Here is a 22,375-nt window from a genome sequence, read left to right on the forward strand (position 1 = left end):
AAGTTTTTTGAAATGTTTATTTTCTTACTTTAATTAGACTGGTACTTGAGGCAAAATGGACACCTGGTGTGCTATTGACCTCAAGCACAAAGCTGATTCATTTGATGTCATAGACTTTCAAAAACATGACTAGTTATTAAAAAGGATTTTGAGAAGAAATGATAGTTACATTAGTTTACGTCACTCAGTACTATTTTTGCGGTCCTGCTTTTTCTTCAAACAAGTGGTACAAAAAGTGTGGTTTTTTTTTTCATTATTTTCAATATTGAACTTTCATTCAGTGTTGAAACCTCTACAGTGAAATATTTTACAGAACATTTGCAAAAAGATTTACATATTCAAGTAAGCATAAATATAGATGGTATTTAGTGTATCGTGGATTCATATTAGTGAAGGTAGATTTCCATAAAGAAAACTGATAAAACTATATCAGATTGATAGATATACCAGACAGACGTGAAAGTGAGACACAGAGACAGATAAAATGAGAGAGAGAATAAGAGACAGAGATAGAGAGAGCTCAGATCTCTATTTTCTTTGCTGTGATATAGGACCTCCTATCATTTTGCATATTAAAAATCTTCCTCTATTAAATAGTTTCAAAGAATCACCTGTAGGAATAGAGATTCTAAGTTATTTGCTTATGGTCACTCAACTACTGTGTCAGAGAAAGAATTTGAACTGTTTTTTCTTGATTCCAAGCAGATCTATTTAGCTGTTATTATAAAATTATATATAAGTATGTCTATAGGAAATTACATGCTATGAATAGCATACAGTTTAAAATGAATGCCCTTACTTTTTTACACATTATGATAAAAAATAAACTTAGATTTTAGTATATAAAATCATATTTGAGTATCAAAAATTATTTTAAAAATAAAATTATTTAAATTATTCAAATGTAAATATATATAAAAATGCACATATAGAAAAATACGAAGATTTTAAAAGTTATGTGTCTAATACTGAGTAATGTAATTATAAAGTTATTGTGATTTTCAATTCACCATAATCTTTGAAAATGTATTTGTAAACTATTAGTTATTTGGGAGATTGATATGATTAAGTGAAGTGTATGTAAAGAGTCAGTAAAAAACAACATATTGTCAATGGGAAAGTATTAAGGAGAAGGAATCTAAAAATTGGTATTAGAAAAATGTATGAGCAGGAAAAATGGGGAACCTATCATATAGTGAGAGTAAAGGATAACTAATGTCCAGTCCATATATTCCATTGGGATCCAGGCATAATATGAAGAGAATGGAAGAAAAACTCTCAAGACATTGGTTATATTTCCTATGGTGAATGTAGAAGATATGAATAAATCATACAATTTTGGTAGATATTGAAGGAACTCTATCATCTTTGGTAGAAGGAAGAATTGAGAGCAGCGCTCTATTAGAATATTATAGTACTGAAGTAGTTATGTTAAAGGTGATAAATAGTTTGTGAAATGTAATAAGTATTATAATTTGAGAAAGTTTATTTTAATTTTTTTTATTTTCTTTTAATTTTTAAATTTTTAAAAAGCACATGTGTATACATATATACATATATGAAATATATGTATATATTAGTCAAATTTTAATCTTCTAAATATTAAGAACAAACACTAGAGAATATTTGCTATACTAAAATAATTTTATTTCTATTTCTATTTATTGAAGTTCTAGCCCTTTTTATTTCAATAATTCAGTATCAAATAACTAATTAATATTTCACTTTTTCTTGAAAAATAAGACCTTTTTCAAAATGTGTGACAATATACTTTCCTTTTCACATACAAATTTAGACTTAATACTGTAATTTTTTCTTCATTCTATATGAAAAGCAGTGTCACGAACACAAAATAAGTTATTATTACTGCATTTGATAATATTTCAATAGATTAATCAACAGAATTAAGGAAATAAAATCAGATAAACCTATACATACATACCTATATATGTGTGTGTATATATATATATATATATATATATATATATATATATATGATTTTATCTGGTTTATTTGATTTTCTATATATACATACACACACACACACACACACACACACACACACACACTAAATCCATAATTTATACCAACATACTTTTGAAAAGTAAGCAACACAACCCAATAACAAAAAACTTGTAATATTTTAAATCTAATGAAATATTATGGTAAATTATTGGACATATTAAATTAGTATGTAGCTAGGAAAATAACTTAGTTAATTATACCAGTTAAAATTCTGATACTGTATGTCTTTGCAGAATTGCTCCCATAGTGCTTCTATTACCAGTCAATAGTGTCAAGTTAAATCAAAGTATAACAATTTCTGACATAATCAAAGCATAGCCTTTAATGATCAAGTAGGAAGAAACTTTTCAACTGAAACTAATACTGTCAAGAAACTTCTCATTTTTATATATTCACAAAAGCTCTTAGATAGGATTAGGAAGCTATAGAAAATTGAAAGATTAATTGAGATATACAAAATTACCAAAAAAAAAAAAAAAAAAAAAAGGAGTGAAGTAAGGGAAAATTACTAAAGATCAGCAGGTGAAAGAGTGAGTCTATTAGATTGGTTTGAGAAAAAGATAAAATATTTCCAAAAGTGAGGACAGTCAATTATAGTAAGAATGTTGTTTTAAAGAAACTAAAATTTCTAATGGGAAAAATCATTTTTTCTGATTCTTCAGAATAGGCATATAGAATTTGAGAAGACTTTTTCAAAAATGTCAAACTTATACTACAACCACAATATAGTAGATCAAATACCTAATAAGCCTAGAATTCTGATTTCAGAAAAATCAAGACTAGATTCATATATTGATCCAAAAATTTCCAAACCCTATTCTTTTTGTAAGAACATATAAGTACTTATAATGTTGTATCAGTACAGCAACTTGTCTTGATTTATGAATCTTAATTCTGATGTCGAAATACATCATTTTTGTAAGCAATTTTTCTCTTCATTGCTACCTAATTTTCTATTTGTTCAGTGATGATAACAATTTAAAATGACTGTGAATATGGAAAGTAGTGGGATTATTGACAGTTTAATCTTCTTTCATTTGAAAGACATTGATATCTCAAAAATTAAACAAAATAATAATTAATAATAATTAAGGTTTATTAAGTCCTTTGCATGTTATCTTATTTGATTGTCATAATAACCCTGTGTAGTAGATAAGATGAAGTAAACATAATCTTCCAAAAACTTCACAATTAAAAGCAATTTCAGATTGTGTAATTGAATTATTTCATCCAAACTGTCTGAGGGTCTAACTGACTTGAGGCCTGTAGCCTACAGTTACAGAAGGGTTTGTCTGTGGAAGGGGTTAAGCCCACAAAATCACATCCAAGTAAACTTCCATACATGTAACTAGGAGCTATGATTTAACCAGTTCTAAAAATTCCATAATAAAATAAGTACCAAGTTCAAAATGTACTGTTTCCCATTTAGGAAAAAAAGTTTGTGGGCAATCTGTGCATTTTTTATTTGTGCATACATTCTATGATGTTCACCTTTTCTCTCTCTGCCCTCACTCATCACTGGGATCTTCAGAGTAACTTATAAAGTCACACTTCATATCCTTCATTGTCAATGCTCATAAAATTCCAGGAAATTTAATTTGTTCTAAATGTTTTATATATTATGTTAACTATATTAAATATATTATAACATATTATAAAATTTATTCATCTTTCACCACATCTTGTCATCATTTGACTTAAGTTTGGATCATCACTTTAACCACTTATCAGTATTGATAAGAATTCAGTATTGTGAGATGGATAGAGAATTCCTCTAACTTACCAAACTGGGATACTGGGCTAAAAATCTAGAATTGATTAAGATTCCTATTTAATACCTACAAAATTTATGTTCTTTTTGAAAACTAATTCTTAATAAAGCTGAGACACCAAATTCTTAAGCTGTACATTAATAATTCTTGAGTTTCAAAATCCACTTCCATAAAAGGGTGATGTGTATAAGAAAGACCTTTGGGTTGTTGCTATTTGCATGGGTTGGAAATCCTTGAAATGATATAAAGGGGAAAAAAAGACACTATAAAGAGAGTTCTGATATTCTCCATCATCTTACACTGATGGTGCTAATATTAAATCCTTTATCCACATGGTAAAGGTGGTAAAGGAAAGTCTGCACATGTAGCATCATAAGCAAAGGCACTTAACCTTTGCTGATATGACCAGAAGAGATACTGAGGTATAATCTAGAACCAGCTTCAAAGTCAGGAGAGAACTGAGTTCAAATCCCCAACTCTGACATATGTGACCCTGAGCAAGTCACTTGACTTCTCAATGTTTTGGAAAGCTCTATAAGACTTTAAATTGCAGAGAAGCTGATTATTTGCATTGGTAACAAAGTTCCCTTGCCTGAGAATGTTGTATAACAGTAGAACCATAATTCTGAAACTTAAATGAATCAGAAAATCTGAGATTTAGAATACAAAAGGATCTTATGTTATATATACACGAGTCACTTTATAAATAAGGAAACAGATCCAGGAAGGTTAAATATTAGTATATAAGTTCTTCCTATTATACTACAAGATCTTTCAATGTAGAGGCTATCTTTTGTATTTCCACTTCTAATACTCAATATAGTACTTGTCACATGGTACATGTTTAATGAATGCTTTTTCTTCATTCAAGTAACTCATTCAAAGTCATGCAGGTAGTAAGAGTTAGATAGAGGACTCAAAAAAGTCAAATTAAGAAAAGACTGGATAGCCACATGTTAGGTATGTTATAGTAGAAATTCCATTAATGATTGGATTGGAGAAGATGGCCTGCGTTAAGGTCTTTTCTAGTTCTCAGATTTTTCAACTCTGAAATTTGGTCATCTTTCAATTACATAGACTATAATGAACTTAATCTGATAGAGCTTAATCTGGGGTCATAATAGTTAGCATTTATAGAATTCTTAGAGGATTAAAACACAATTTATATACATTATCTCACTTAAGACTCATAACCTCCTAGTGGGGGAGTTACTACAGTCATTATCTCTCTTTTATGCAAGGGGAAGCTGAGTATCAGAGAGGTCAAATGGCTTGCCCATGGTCACACAGATGATAAATGTTAAAGGTGGGTTTTGAACCTAGAACTTCCTATTTCTAAAGTCAGACTTTTTTTTTTCCCAGAGTATTAGCTGTTATGTGATTAACTCAGCAGTCATTTGAGCCAAATATGATTTTTAAAATGTGATTTTAAAAAGCTTCTTTGGTATTCTGAAGTGTCTGGATGTCAAAAAAGGCTTCTTATCTAGTTAGTTAAATCAAGAAGTACTTTTAAAATTTTTACTGTATGCTAGGTACTATTGAGGATTCAAAAGAGATATAAAAGACAGTTACTGACAGAAATAAAGCAGTCCTCAAAATTGACATAAATTGAATTATAAAAATATACATAGACTGAACAAATGAGTTCTGTGTGAGTTTTTAGAAGAGTGGAATGAATATAAAACCATGATTTTTCAAGACTACATTTTCCTTCGTTAAAAAAAATTATGGAAGGGGGAACATATCCCCATAATCATTATACTTATTGATGATTATAATGATTTTTTAAAAAGTAGCTGTTGTCTTCAATGGAGCAATCTTTCTCCAAACTTCAATGATTATTGCTAAATTAGAAGGGAAAGAAAAGGTTAAAAAGGAATGCATTTAATCATGTTGTAATTTAAAGAAAGAAAGGCAAATCATTTAAACCACATATTTTAATTAAATTTTTCACATATCTGATTTGAAAATTACAATCAAGTCTATAAGAAAAAATGATATTTTTTTCATTAATGATTCTATCATCAACAATTGCACAAGCTGGTACATATTTATGCACATATATGCACACATATAAACATTACTAGAAAATGGCCAAGTCATAATTCACTACTGTGAGGAATTAATTATTTAATAAAAATATCTCTTAGAACAGTAAATGTTCTTTTCTTGATATAGTTCCAGGAGATAAATGAAATGGTTTAGTGTATATGTTCATGCATGTATGCATGTGCATATTTGTATAATGTGTTATCCAAATTTGCTCTTTTTTCTATAGATGTCCTGATAGCAGAGTAATACAATAACAAATTTAAAATTAACCTGTTTTCACATAATTGTTTTTAATGAGCATTTAGAGTATATCCATTCAAACAAAACTTAGGGTATTTCTCTTAAGTTACTAACATGTGTGTCCAGTCCTGTGTGATTCAGATCTCATTCATTTCTAGACTGACATCCAATAGTACTGTAAGCTCTGCATATTGTTCAGCTTCTTGTCATGTGAAATATTTCTATAGTTCATTTAATTGGAAGATTATTAACATAGAAGTATTAATCCATTCAATTCTTAAAAGTGTTCCTCATTTTTTAATGGACTTCCATTGTGTGTTTTTACAGCAAGCTTAGTAGTGGAGGAGCGAACAAGACAGATGAAAATGAAAGTACATCGCTATAAGCAGACAACAGGGTCTGGTTCTAGCCAAGAACTTGATCGCGAGCAATATTCCAAGGTAAAATAGCAGTAATACAACCATAATTTTCCCACTTAGACATGCAATATTCATAGTGGGTAAAGGGATATATATCTGGTTGCCAGTTTTTTAAGTAATTATAATTGTATAAGTTATCTTTTTTATGCCACACTTGCTACAAACCTTTGACAGTTATTGCTTCCTTATATTTCCATAAAACAGAAATGCTTTTGTGCAAAGCAAGGCTAGACATTAATAACTGAAATCCAAAATTGTGTGGTATTTGAAAAAGAAACAACTACTTTAAGACTACTTTAAACAAATTTGTGTAATAAGTCACAATTGTGAAAAAAGTTTACTAGCTTTTTATATAAAAATAATAAACAACCAAATCATAAGGTATAAACAGAAATTTTGAAAAATAGTTTATATACATGTACATGTGTATATGTATATATAATGATGTTTATTAATCAATGACAAAATATTACTCTTTATAGATTATATTTATATTGATTTTTACATATATAGGTAATATACCTGTTACCAAAATAGTAATACTATTTTGAACTTTAAAGAAGTCACACAGTTTCTAAATTACAATAATTTAGCTCTAGCAAATAGCATTTGTATTTTAATAGTGGTTTAAAGAAAGCCCCCAAAAGCTTAATTATTAGTAATTGCTAATTGTTTTTTATTAAAAATATGTTTATTCTAGAATTATTTTCTAATTAATTTCAATGATCCATAGAAAATGCAGTCATGGTTATAGAGATATTTGGGGGGCATTTCATTATCCAAAGACCAGAGAAACAGAAAACCATGAGAAATACAAGATTCATATGATCATCTCCCTTCATTATTTCTTTTATATACTATAAACCAGAACTGAAATATGGCTTTATTTAATATACATTTTCAGTCATGTACTCATTTATTTAATCTGCTACAGAGAAAACAAGAGTATTTGGGAATTGTATTTGATTGAATGCCCCTTGGGAGGTCAAGCTATTTGTCCTATTAAATAGACTAAACAATTACCTAAAATTACATCCACACCACTTTCAACTAGAGCATGTTCCACAAGGGATGCCATCATAGGTAAGTGGCAGTTTTCCTGTGAAGTGGTGCCCAGCTAAGAATCTGAACAACCTTTTAGAAAAGATTTCATTTCAGACAAAGGCAGGCCGTTCAATAAGCAACATGCTTTAAACTACTAACCTTCTACATCTTCTTCCTAATTCCTCCTCCAATGACTCCTTCAAGTCACTGTCTCCTTTCTCCTTTTAACTTCTTTTTTCAAATGACACCTTAATTTCTCCAGTCTTACTCCTAATACATCCATGTAGAAAGCAGAAGGAAAGGGTAAGTTGAGCTCTCTCATTTTTTAGGATCAGATTCAAACCTCAAAGATGATATAATCAAAGGAATGTAGGAGAAAGTAACTTTAAGGAAGAATCTTGCTCTTTTTATGCTATTGCTTCATACTAATATTACCAATGAGAAAAGAGATAAAGGAACTAAGAAGGGATGAAGCAAAGAGATATGGTTTAGACAATGCTTTCCAATTTTTCCTTAGTTGTCTTTTCCATCTAGTAAATAATTACATGCATAGTGAATGATATTTTGAAACCCTAGAATATTATACCTATTGCTTTTCAAATGTAAATAAAAAGCCATTATCAAATAAATAACTTTTTTTGGGGGGGGATATTTGAACTATCTGGACTATCTCCATTAGAACAAAATATGACTGAATTTCAAAATCCAGTGATATCAAAATGCCATATAGAATTGTAAGATCAGTTAGGTCCATATTGAATAGACAAGAAATCCAAGGTAAAGAGATGAGATCATTGAGCAACTATCACTTAGATAGTTGGTCAAAGAGATGGGAATAGATATATATTTTGAATAATGGAGCAGTTCTCTTTTCACTCTCCAGCATTAATGTATTATTGTAGCTATAAGAGTACTGGGCCTAGAGTGAGCAAAACTGATTTTAGATCCAGCCTCAGATATTTACTAATAGTCTGACTCTGAATAAGTCAACTTCTACCAGTTTGTTTCCTCAGGTAAATGGGGCAAATAATAGCACCTACTTCCCAAGGTTGTTGGGAGGCTGAAATGAAATAGCACATATGCATAGCACATAAATACTTAACAAATGTCTCTCTTTTTTTCTATACCCATAAATGTACTCTAAATCAAATATTCTGATATGCCTTAAAATTAGCATTATCTTATTTCAGGAATATGATTAAGAACTTCCTAAATGATTGAAAATATTTTTTCAAATCATAATGCCCCTAATTATATTTATAGCACTCTTGAAAAGAATCTTATGATTTCAAATATGATAGTATTTGAATGGAAACAGTTATGTGATCCAGATTTGCCATTTGAATTTCCCTAGCCTTACTTTTCTCCTTCAACTACGTGTGGAGCATATCATGTTCCCTTGCAGCTCTAACAATATGTGAATTCATGACTTGTTATTTTAAAATAATAAAAAAATGAAAATTTAAAAACCAACTTTTAAAAATTTTAATGTTATTAATTAATTCAGCTTCTGCTTAGTTTCCTTACTATAAGAGAATATGAAGAATGGAAGGGATTCAAGAGGCACTTAGTCCATTTCTTGTCCCTTCTGCAATATTTCTTAGGGCTTTTTAGACAGCTTCCACTTAAAGTTATTTGTAGTAGTGAAGAGTTTACTCTTTCCTGAGGCAGCTCTTTTTTTGATAAATTCATTAGAAAGTTCTTCTTATATTGTTTTGAAATCAATCTTCTTATAACTTCTACCCATTTAATTCTAGTTTTATATCCTGGCAAAAAAGAAATTGGTCTTCTTAAGTAAATCTTGTCTATATAAGAACCATTCAAGCATTTGAGAATATCTATTATGGTTCTGCCAAAGACTTCTCTGTTTGGGCTGAAAATCATCAGGTTTTTATTTAATTCTGAATGTGCCCTGCTACATGATATTTCAACATTCTAGACCTATTTTAGCTTGTCAGTGTGCTCTTTAAATGTGACCTAAGAAAATTAGCATGACCCTCTAACAGAATGTAAGTTCTATGCAGGCAGAAACTGTTAAATGTTTGGCTTTGTATCTCTGATTCACCATATAGGACCTAGCACATAGCTTAGTGCTTAAAACATACTTGTTGAATCAAATTTGTTCCAATCAAAGTAGAGTGAATGAAGACTATCATTTCCTTGTTTTGGATATTCTGTCTAATATTAATGGCTCAGAGATCACATCACTTTCTTTTTTCCATGTTATAGTACAATTTATAGTAAATATACATTTGTAGGCTCTCTTTTTACAAAGTTATACCTTTTCCTCACTGTATTTTTTATGAATTTTTCAAAACTGATTATATAATTCATGTTTATACACACACACACACACACACACATATTCATGTTAAATTCCATATTATTGGCTTCAGACTTCATTGTCCAAGCCTCATCAAGATTTTTTTTTAATTCAAATACTGCCATTCAACATTAGTTGTCACTCTTAGGTTTTTATAATTTATGAGTAAATTATTATTCCTATTTTTAATAGTTAGCCACATTGAATAGAACCTGATTAAGGACAGAGAACTAAAATAATTTACTAGAAATCCTATCCAGGTTTATAGGAATTAGATTAATCAAAACTTTTTGAGATAGTCAATTTAAAGTTTGGCTGAGTGATCGTGTAGTCTACATTATCCATCTTGTCTATGAAAATATCAAATAGGAATATCATTTTCTTGCCATTTTTCAATTCTATCATTATTCACTTTTATACTTCAATGGATTAATCCCCAACAGGGAACACTCTTCTCTGGTATCAAATATGTGCTATTCATATTGTCTTCCCCCATGTGATTTTCATGCATGGCCTTCCATAATTTTACCATAGAGGATCTAGCCAACATGAGTTGATTATTTTTCATTATTTTTAAAAATTAATATGAGTAAATTCATTTTAAGAAACAGCTCATGTATACCCACATAATAATTTCATATGTTCATTATTCCTCTCTCATGCTATATGACCAGCTCATATATATTTCTGCTCATTCATATTTTTAAAAGGTTAATTTACCCCCTTGTTGAATGTTAGAATGCCAGTCTACTTATGTCCAATATGCATTCTTTTTATTTTCCTGCAATTTAACTGCATCTTTTTTTTAATCTTCTGATTTCATTTATAGTAAGAATAGATAGAAATGAAAGTAGTGGTAGTCTTCTGGTAGAATATCAGATCACTTGTCAAACAAAAAGTACACTTTTAGTGAAAAGTGAAATTCCTATTTATTAATAGTGCAATGACTTTTGTCATTCTTATCACTCTCTCCCACTCTATAATTATTCATTATAGAAGAATAAGGGAGCTACCTCTGTCTTGGTCCAATTTTATATTTTTCTTTGTTTCATGTATTGCCAAAACCAAAGAATTTTTCTCTTTGTAGCCAACATGTTATTGAGGAGCTTCTCCATGTTTAGTTTAAGCTGACACAGTCTGTCACTGGAACCATATTAAAGGCACTATTAGATTATCAAAGCCTGTTTTGCTTGCATTCTACTAACAAAACCTTTAAGAACTAATAATCAACCTAGCAGCATAATGAGGCATTGGACTAGGACTTTTGTAGAAAACCCTTCTCATAACTCTTTCAAAAAGATGAGATCAGTCCAGCATGATTTACTCCTGAGGAGCCCATTCTGACCTTAGTGTTTTTGTTAGATAATGAAAATAAAGTTATATAAAAATTCTTATACATAATGGTGATTGTTATATCTGGATATTTAGGGAACATGATTATTTTGGTAATTTTATAGTTTTACTAGTGATATAAAAAGTTTTGGTTTAACTTTCATAATTATATTTCATTACACATGTTATATCACAAAACAGAAGTTTCAATTCAAAATATCCATTATCCTTACTTTTAAGATCCATTGTATTATGTAGATGATCACCAAGGGTCCATCTATCCTAAGTATTTTTAACCACATAAATTCAATAACAAGTTTGGTTTCTCCCACATTTCTAAGAGATATTTTATTTTGGTTTTAGTGATCATCTAAAACTTGAGGAAATGTTTTATTATATCAATTATTAGCATTTGATTTATTTAAAATAAGTCTAATCACTTCTCAGTAAGACGGTTAAGTAAAGTGAATGTCAGCTTTCAAGTCAAGAAAATACTAGTTCAAGACTTGCCTCTGAAACATACTTGGCTATGTGAGCCTGAAGGCAAGTCACAGAGAGAGTCATCTCTCTCTGTCTTCTAAGCAACTCTCTATGACTCTAAATTGCAGAGAAGAAGCTAATTTATCTTGGTAAATTCAGGTCCTTTTCCTAGGATGTCTCAAATCAGAGAAATTAGAGATTCAATGCTTATCCTATCTAATATGAAAGATATAGAATTGTGAAGCCACCAATTCCAATTCCCCTCCTTTAACGGGTAAGAAGAAAAAATACATTGAGAAACAAAGAGATAAAGTGATTTGTCTAAAATTTAATCATTAACAAGTGTCTGAGGCAGGCTTCAAATTCAAGTTTTCCTGGATCTAAGGTCCATGTTTATTTAGTCACCTGTCTATCTCTATTAGTAGAACCACACATAAGAAGCAACAGAATAATAAATGTTATATATATATGTGTGTGTGTGTGTGTGTGTGTGTGTGTGTGTGTGTGTGTGTATATGTGTATATATATACATATATATATATATATATATATTGAATTTATCCATCATCTCTTCCTTTAGCATCTTAAATACCCTAATTAATATTTCTGATGCAGCAATGGTGCCGTTTTCTAAGAGAGAACCAGAACTTAAATGAATTTTCATTCACAAAATAATAATAAGCTAAAGGATATATCTTTTAATGGCAATTGAATGCAGCATATTTTTTTCCTGAGGGTTATTTAACAAAGTAATGGAGATTTACTGCTCTTTTAAATAGTATTAAGTTGATCTTTTATTGTTAAGATATGAGAGATAAGAAAAAATAGTTGTGAATTTCTCTTAAATACTTGTGCAACTGTTTTATCTTTAAAGTTTGAATATCTTCTAGTCTTTACAACTCTTGTTCTCATTCTTTTTATTTATCCAGGTAGCAGTAACTGGGATCAATTAACCATAATGCCTAAAGGCTATGGTGAAACTAAATACTGTTCTTTGCAATTTTTACTTCAGATAGCTCATTTTAAAGATTATATATTTTTCCTTTATCTAGAAAAAAATAGTAAAGCTAATTTTCACTATGCTTATGTGTGTGTGTGTGTGTGTGTGTGTCTGTGTCTGTGTCTGTGTCTCTCTTTGTGTGAGTGTACCATACACAGATTATTCACAATTATTTTTGATGTGAAATCTCATATTATCATGAGAAAAATTCTAGATAGAAAAATCAGGTTTAATCTCCTTTCTGCCTCTTAGAAATTGTGTGATCTTGGGAAAATTACATTATCTAGAGGATCTAATTTCCTTCACCTACAAAAAGAGAAGGTTGGATTGGGATTGGTTGATGTGGTTAAGTCTTTCTCATTATGAAAACTTATGCAGTTAGATAAATTAGAATTTAAACATATCTGATATGCTGTGAAATCTTGGGCCTGTGAAATAAGCAATATATAGTTATCTTAAAAGAAAATTATGTGGTTTTAAATTTTATGGAATTCTCTATGATTAGAGAAAAGGTAAATATGAGAGAAATGTGCACTGGTGATTGATGAAAATTCATGTATTTCATGTAATGAACATACATAACAAGTTAATAAAACTGAAATGGAACCAATCATAAGACATTTTACATTAGAATTTCTTTGTTCCTTTTTCCTTCAAATTTTCAATGAAGAAAAGATATGTATCTAATAAAAGATTGAAGTATTGCTGTTCAATTTTCTTTTTGTTGTTGTTTTGTTTTGTTTTGTTTTAACCAGACCTTTGAGTTCATCAGCATAGAGTAGAAAAACTCCTTCTACAGATATATATTAGCAATTCTGTGACTACGAAAACAGTCCAGTAGTACTAATATGTTAAGTGACTTCCCCATGATCAGTTAGCTGGTATATGTATGAGGCAGGATTTAAACTGGCCTCCTAACTCTATAACCAGTCTTCTAGGCATGATAAGGTTTATTAATATGCCAAAGTTATATCATTACAATAAAAAAGAGTCAGATGTTACTTAATATTCATTTTTCAAAATATCATAAGCTTATCTGAGAATAGTGGGGTCTTGGGGACTTCTTATAGTATTATATTTTTTATTCAAAGACTTTTTTTCATTCACTGCCACATTTCTCATTGTATTGCTTTTTAAATCTCAAAAGTCATATAGATTAGTACTAGAGTTATCAAAATTGGGAAGGTTTTTTTTGACTGAGACATTGCCAGAAGTCAGTGTCAGAGCATCTACTATACATAGATGTTCTAGGGTTCAAGTTGCCTGAAAGAACTGCAAGAAATATATCAGAGAAAGAATGTATTTATTGGTAAGTAAGCACATTGCCTCATAACTGGTTAGGACTAAAATCTGAACTTTTGAAAATACATCCAAATCACAACAGACCAAAAAGAAAATGACTTTTTTATTTTTAGAATTATTTGACCTCTTAATTTTTAGGAGAGAAAATGTTATTTTATATTGTATTTACTTGTTTTGTGTGTGTGTATTTTCTAAGGTGTTAAGGAGACACATATAAAATACAGAATTTAAAAGATAATAGCTAATTTGAAAATACAAAAGAAAATTATTATAGGGGAGTTTCCCTTTCCAGGGATGTGGCTTTCCTTAAGTTCAAGTAAATTCCTTCTGTGCTTATAAAGATGTATATTTATAGCTTCCTTCTAGCATGAGAGCCTACACAATAGGTATCATCCTGATTCTCCAATAGCAAAGGATAAATTTTGGTTGTGTTGTGTGCAATAATCTCTAAAAACAACTAGGATGAGGGAGGGAATAGGTATAGCAATGAACTTGGGGTCAGGAAACCTGAGTTCAAATATGACCTCAGATATTTACTACCTTGTGTCATTGGATAAATCATTTAACATTTAAGCTTCAGTTTCCCCATCTGTAAAATGGGCACATTGCCCAGGAGTATTGTGAGGACAAAATAAGATTATATATATACATATATACACATACACACATGCATATATGTGTGTATACATATGCATCAAAATACTATATAAGTAGTAGTTGTTCATATTATTAATATTATTGAGAACCCTATTACAGAGGGAGTATAGTAGTAAATGATATGGTTTCAAAACATAAAACTGATAGTCTACACCCACAATGCCTGTTCTTTACATTGGGAATCATAAAATTTTCCAACTTCTGATATAACACATATTTTTATAAACAATTCATCCTTCAGGCATGTTAGATGACATTTGGACTGCTATCTCTTTTACATTTAACTCCTGGATACATATTCTTTCTTTCTGTGCATATAGCTAAAAAGCAACCTAAACAATTATGCTAAATGGAAAAAAATAGACTTTAAATGTTCAACAGATATCTGACATAAAAGTGCACTTTTTACTTGAATTATTTTATTATGCATATTTAACCACAGGCTCAAAGATCTATGGTTATAATTGTTTTACAGTAGCAAAAGTTATTTACAAGATTTTTCAAGATTTCTAAAGCATTAAGTTAATTAATATGCCATTGAAATGGAATTAATCATTCTGGTAACCACATGGATGATAAATTTTAAAATCACACTTTTGGACTATCCTGTATATGTCTTTCAAACACTATCAATTTTACATCCTTTTGATATTTTTTAACCAACCTTTGATATAAGATCAAAAAGCTTTCACATTCTATCTAGGTCAGGTGACAGATTTTTGTCTAAATGAATTTGGAGAGACTTCTCACCAGTTAGTGGGCCACCAAGAGTTAAGACTTTTCCTTTTATTTTTGGACACAGTAACTTCCATTCCAGTCGATCATAATGTGGACATACCACAATCTGCATCTTTGGAGTAACTACTCAAAAGAGTGAATTTGAAGTAAAAATACATGAATTTTCATTGTGGCTCTGCCTTCATAATTTCATAAAATATCTTCATAACTATGTCAGTGTAATTGGTTTGTAATCATAGACACCTAGTCTTGATGATTTATAAGCTCCTGGAAACTTGAAACCAAAAATAGTCATCATATAGCAATTGAAACATTGGAGAATTAAGAGTCAAGGCCAAAGAATCAGGGTAACTATAGACAGTGAGAAAAAGTAACATGAGGGTAAGTTTAGAAAACGCCTTAGGACTGAGTATTAAAAAACATCTGAAAGGATTTTAAAATATTGTCAACATTGTCAGCTATAGATGAGGAAAACCATTTTACAGTTGTTAAAATATAAAGGTTTTTTTTTTTTTTTTTTTTTGGCGGGGGAAGGGGTGTTAGGGTGAGTTGACCAGGGGTAAAGGATCGATAATTTCTTCAGTAAGGAAAACTTGCTCTACTAATGCATATCAGAGTCAGGTAAATAATTTATGGGCTTAAAAAGTTGTCTGACATTATTGAAAAATAGGTAATATCTATAGTCATTCAACTAATAGTTATCAAAGACAGAATATGAGCTCAATTCTTCTGATTATAAGACTGGACCGCTCTATTCCTTACATGCACCACCTTTCAGCATGTTTATGAATTTTTAAATTCTGATATTGTGAATTTTCTCCCTAAGCAGCATATTTCTGAATGCCTACATTTTAATTTAGTCTTCATAAGTCCTTATTTTATATTTACTTGTAAATAGTTCTGAGATTCTTATGAAACAGCCTTTTATAATAGTATTATCATTTGGAGATTACTGTTCTCTAGAGCTTGTTGACCTAGCTCTAGATTTTTTCAAGAAATTTGTCTTTCTAGAAGTACCTATGCATATGTTGAGGTTTGGCTATCTCATCACCTTGCTTGTTTGTATTTACCCTGAGATGGGATAAAAGTGCTCACACTTTCTTGTTTTTAATCTTTAGTATAACATACATAAAGATCAATACAGAAGCTGTGATAACGTCTCTGCCAAATCATCAGATAGTGATGTCAGTGATGTGTCAGCCATTTCCCGAACCAGCAGTGCCTCACGCCTCAGCAGCACAAGCTTTATGTCAGAGCAATCTGAGCGTCCCAGGGGTAGAATCAGGTGAGTTGGCAATCTATGCTCTTTGTATGTCCTGGATCTTCCTTTTTTTTTTTTTTTTTTTAGTCAAAAAGAAAAAAGAAAAATAGATCTAGCAAGCTTTTAAATAGCTGTTTAGGAAATAGTTTGAATAAGTTTTCCTCACTGTCTTTACAGAAAGTTAGTATTTTGTTGCTCAATGATGTCACCTGGAACTCTGAGCTCTTAGAAAGGGAGCATGGCTAGACAGCAAAATAATGTCATTTCAATTAAAGTAATGATATTGATATCAGATGGCCATTGACTGGCTGTAGTAATACGAGTTGAATCGTACTCTATTTGATAGCAACTGATCAATTTGATAGAATTTGCCCATCTTAAATCACCTCAAAGAGGGCAGAATGTTGTAATAGAGAAAAGGTACAGTTTTGGAGTTAAGAGGATCTAAATTCATGCTCTTATTACTATTATTGTCACCAAAACCCCATAGTCAAAAAGCAGGAGAGATGAATGAGAAATTTAGGCCATAATAACACACCAGTGATATTTCTGTGATGTACTAAATGTTACAAATCATTAGAGAAACAGTCCTATGTATCAAGCAACTTTATTTTATGGATTTATCAGTGGATGGCATATTGAAAAACTACCCCCTCACTTTATCATTATTGCTCAATTTCCCTTTGTTTGAAATAGGGAGGAAAAAGGGCTTTTCAAGCTTAAGCACTAAGGCAAAACATTTATCAGATTAATCTTGTATGATAATAAGTCCAGTCATTCATTATCTGTAATTATCTAATATGTACTTAATGTGTTCAATTCACTGTGCTAGACTCTAGACATAATAACAAAAAGATATTCTCTCTGAAGATAATGTATAATAGCAATTTTTATAAGCCAACAAAATACTAAACATTCAAACTAGTTCAATCCAAATTAGTCCAGCAAGATTTTATTAATCATTTTCTGTGAATTAGACTCTATGATATAACCTCTGAAAATAATAAGAAAATTATCATCCTCAAGGAGATCATTAGGAATAAGAATTTAAATATTTCTAGCATTATAAGTCATATAATCTTATGTGTTTCTTCATAACAATCCTCTGGAACATAGGGTAAATATTGTTCATTTTAGAAGTGTGATTGATAAGATGGAAAACTGATCCATTGGCAAAGATTTGCCAAAAGGTAACCCAATGAATTTGAAACAAATTTAAAATTTTACTTAGATAACAAAGAATTTAATGTATGTAATGGAGGCTCTTATGATTTTATCTTCTCTTTCCTATAGAGAAGTTTTTCTCCATTCAGTTATAAAATGTTTCTAATTTAAGAATAAATTTGAAATCATAAGTATTAAAGCTAGATTTTTACTTATGCTTATACTTGTTGGATATTTAATTTAAAGATTTTGAGTCCCAAACTTTCTCCCTCCCTCGTTTACCTTGAAATAAAGCTATAATTTCAGTATTGATGTTGATAGATCAAAAGGTTTGTGCAGTTTGATTTCAAGAGTTAGTTAAGAGTTTGCCTTGACAGACTTTTCTATATGTTACTGAAATTCAATGGATTTATATAACAAAATGGGGTTGACTTAATGAGCTTATGTTTATTAAAACCAAAGTAGAGTAAACTTGATGTTTCTGACTCTTACTTACTGGTTTGGGCCTGATAATCCCTGATCTGGATCATCCCACAATATTGCAAACACATTCCAAACATTGGCCTCTTACAAGGAAAAGCAAAGGAATTGGAATCAGAGAGCATAAACTTGCCTTTTATATCTGTTTGACATTGGACAAATTATTGGATCTCTCTGAGTATCTGTTTTCATATCTATAAAATAAGAAGTCTGGACTATGTGATCTCTAACATGATTCTATGTTTCATTATTTCTATGTAGCTGAAAATAAAAACTGATATGGATCATTCAAGATTTCCTTCAATGTGAATTCAAATATTATGGAGTTTTTTGTCTGTTTTAGAAACATTAGGACTTGGGTTTAGGACTTTAGGACATTTGGATCTTTTTTTTTTAATTTTTACTACTATATAAATCACAATAGTTTTTCATTAAAGTTCCATTTGCTGGCTCTAATGTTAATAAGGGAGTCAGATTATTTGTCAGTTAACTAGCCACCCAACTCATATTTTACTAAGGACATTAAAGTTTAGGGAACTTATTTAAAATATTGGCTGTATTCCATTGATAAAATAAAAAATTCTATAAAATTAAAGATCTGACCAATCATCTTTCCTAAATACATTTTAATATATGATTAATTGTTCACTGTGTATGTTCATTTGTCTTCAAGATACATAAAGTGAGGATTTGGAATAAGATATTCTTATACTTTTTCCTCATCTATTAAATAGAATATGAAATATTCTAGAAAAGTATAAAAATAAATAAATGAACTTTTTGTGTATACTTATTATGATTACTGACATTTAAAGCCATTTAATTTTATACATATATATGTATATGTATATATAGTATTCATTTGAGTTGTCTGCATTTCATTTTTCACACCTGAATATTAAAACTTGGGAAAGGACAAAGTCATTAGAAATCTACAAAAAATGTAAAAAGAAAGTAAGGTAAAAGACTATAGTAAATAACAGGATCAGAAAGATGTTTCAGGGCACAATAAAAGGAAATTTAATTTTGAATACCTGAAGACATTTTTTTGTTGATAATTTGAGATAAAAGCTTAATCTTTTGTGTCTCCACTCCTTTCAGTTGCTTAATTTTTGTAGTGTAGAGTCTTATAGTCCATTTTTAACTAATATTTCCTGGAATGTAATCTGTGAGTGCTCTTTGCAATGAGAAAGTACTACTTTTACTTTTGTCTCATGTAATGATCATCTTCTAATGTATTATTATGAATATATTTTATCTGAACTAATTTCTCATGAGCTTATCAACTTATTACAAAATAAATATTATGTAAATATAAGCACCAGAAAAAGAAGACAACATGCGCATGAATAGATAGATACAAAACACTTACAAATTTGATACACAGTAACTCTGAGAAGGGAAAAGGGGTGGGGTTCCAGCACTGGCTGTATGGAAAAAACAGGGAAATTTTTCTGCGTGTCGATTATGTCATTTGAACAGAATCTTGAGGGAATACAGGGATTTCACAAAATAGTAAGAATAGTATGAGTGGACTATAAAGTATTTGGAAGGGAATAACATTTACTAATACTTGAAAGGTGAGAGGGAACCAGATTGTGAAGAACTTTTAATGACAAACAGGAGTTTCTTTTAATCCTACAAGTAACAGGAGGCACACATATTATATACATATAAACACATGCATGTACATATATTTATATATGCATGCACATATAAACATATGTGTTTGCATGTATAGATATATAAATATATTCTATGTACACACATATGTTTGTATGCATGTGGGTATGTGTGTGTGTATTTATATACTGTATATATAAAATTTGTTTATAACATGTTTAGCTTGAGATATCTCCAAGACATCTAATTTGAATCCAATTTGAATCTCCAACACATCCAACAAAAAGTTGTTAATGTGAGATTAAAGTTTAGGAATAAGTCTAGGACTGGATACAAAAATTTGAGAATCAAATGCATAAAAATGTACATGGGACTTGACTTAATAAGACTTGAATAAGATTTGACACACACAAAAAAAAAAAGAATAAAAAGAAAAGAAGAGATGAGAAGAAAGGAGAGGACCTTGGAGACATGATTTGGGGGCAGGATATGGATGATGAAAACACCCTCTTTTTATTTTTTATATAATAATAATCATTTCTAATTCATTATAATTTGTTCAGTCATCTGGCAAATTGAAGATCATCCCTTTAGTTTCCAGGTCTTGGAATAAGAATCTGTTACATTCTTGCCTAGGGTCCTCCAGTAGTTTGCTAGATGATTGTAGACAAATCATTTTCTATATCTAGACTTTAGTTTCATAAAGTTAATACACTGAACTAGAATGGTTTCTTAAGTTCTTCTTAGTACAAACAAAATAGACACAGAAGAGTAGAGAAGGTCACATAAGGGTAGAATCACATCCAACTTAGGTTATAACTAAAGGTTTTGTTGAGGATTTAACAGTTCAATTGAACCAATGAAGGATAAATATATTTCAACAGGTGAAAATATGGGAAAGGCTAAATGTTTTAACAAGGATATGTTTGGGAATTTTGAAATGTGTCTACTTTTCCACTATAATCACAAAGATCATTTAAAACCAAAGCAAAAAAAAAAAACCTACTCAACTTTGGTGCTGTAATTTTGATAAAATAATAAAACTATGAATTCTGTTAGCTACTTTTAAAGGTCAGAATGTACCAGGATTAGACAGATAATTTATATAATTAATTGCTTGAGGTCTTTTTGTGTAGGGGGAATTGGGAGAACTGTAGTAAATGTCATTGTATTTTATGTAACCATAACTCTCTCAATGCCAAGAAGAATGATAGTTTAGTTTCTGGTCCCTTTTCCGTGATAGTGTGCCAGTCAGTAATGCTTATTTAGCATTTTTTTCCAGTAGAGTTTAGATACTAAAACAGACGTCAGTGTGTCTTAGCTCAACCACTTCAAGGTATGATTTTGGTTTAAGATCAAAAGCAACAGCCTACTTGTTTATACCTTGACATGATGAATGATCTGTGATTACTAAGAAGAATGTACTTCTTTTCCAAGTTGACAACATCAGGAGCCTGTACTGTTGACACAATGCAGCTCACAGTGCTTGCTATTTTAAAACATAATAATAATAAAATTCATATTTAAGAACATGATGCATGCACATGTACACACACACATACACACTCACTTCTCCATATCTTCAGTTGATTCTTTGATAAGTTGTAATTTTCCATTACAGAATATTTTGAACTATTTAAAGTCTGCCTTTTTTTCCATTTATTCTCTACCAAGCATGCTTATATGGACTTATTTTTAAAAACTTAAGCTTTTAAGTTACAGGAAAACATCTGAAACTTATTTCAAATTAAGCATAATTAAACAACTTTATTGTTAATGCTTTAATCAAGCACCAATGAAATAAGTATTTACTGAACATGTATTTTCTGGTCAGCTCTATAAATAAAAAAAGCATAGATGTAACCCCAATGATCATATACTGGGGTATATGATCCCCAAGTATATTCCCCAAGAAGAGAAAGATTGTCTCATCTAGATAGATTACATAAGGGTAGAATCACATCCAACTGAGGTTATAATATAAATGCCCAGAAAGCAATTTCTTGGTGGAAAAATATATCCTTAGTTTTTTATTATATTTTTCATGACTGAAGAGACAAATGAAAATGTTTACATCTGAAAGTGGGGATGTTTTCTTCTACTTTCATTTATTCCTGACATGCATATGTATTTACATTATTTATAATAAATATGTATATATGTTTTATATACATGTATGTGTGGTAATCATAAATCTTTCATAAATATTAAGATACACTAACAATTTAAGTTTGATTAGGGAAATGACTATACACTTCTAATTGGATTTCAAAAAAATAATTAAATTCTGTGTCATTCAATTTAAAAATAAAGAACATTTTCCTCTTTTTCCCATTTGTTATCTCTAAATAATGCAATTAGTTGCTATTAGAATGCTAGTAAATTCTGAAAATGATTGTCTTTAAATTATGAGGATTTTAACTATGAGCATAAAATATTATCTACATAAAGATTTGGAATTAT

At 30.0% G+C, this 22,375-nt stretch overlaps 1 protein-coding gene across 34 annotated transcripts in view; it reads left to right on the forward strand.

Annotated features, from left to right (window-relative positions):
• The window catches only part of RIMS1 (regulating synaptic membrane exocytosis 1), a 718,240-nt gene that overhangs the window by 580,576 nt on the left and 115,289 nt on the right, over window positions 1–22,375 (forward strand). For 21 of the 34 annotated variants that reach the window (XM_051997263.1, XM_051997264.1, XM_051997226.1 and 18 more), the window contains 2 exons: window positions 6,417–6,529; window positions 16,503–16,669. The exons of the other annotated variants lie outside the window; for them this stretch is intronic. In XM_051997263.1, the coding sequence (XP_051853223.1) occupies window positions 6,417–6,529; window positions 16,503–16,669 (280 nt within the window). The remainder of the gene's footprint in view (window positions 1–6,416; window positions 6,530–16,502; window positions 16,670–22,375) is intronic. 34 annotated transcript variants of the gene reach the window in all.

This window comes from Antechinus flavipes, chromosome 4 (assembly GCF_016432865.1).
Source record: "Antechinus flavipes isolate AdamAnt ecotype Samford, QLD, Australia chromosome 4, AdamAnt_v2, whole genome shotgun sequence".
Classification (NCBI taxonomy): domain Eukaryota; kingdom Metazoa; phylum Chordata; class Mammalia; order Dasyuromorphia; family Dasyuridae; genus Antechinus; species Antechinus flavipes.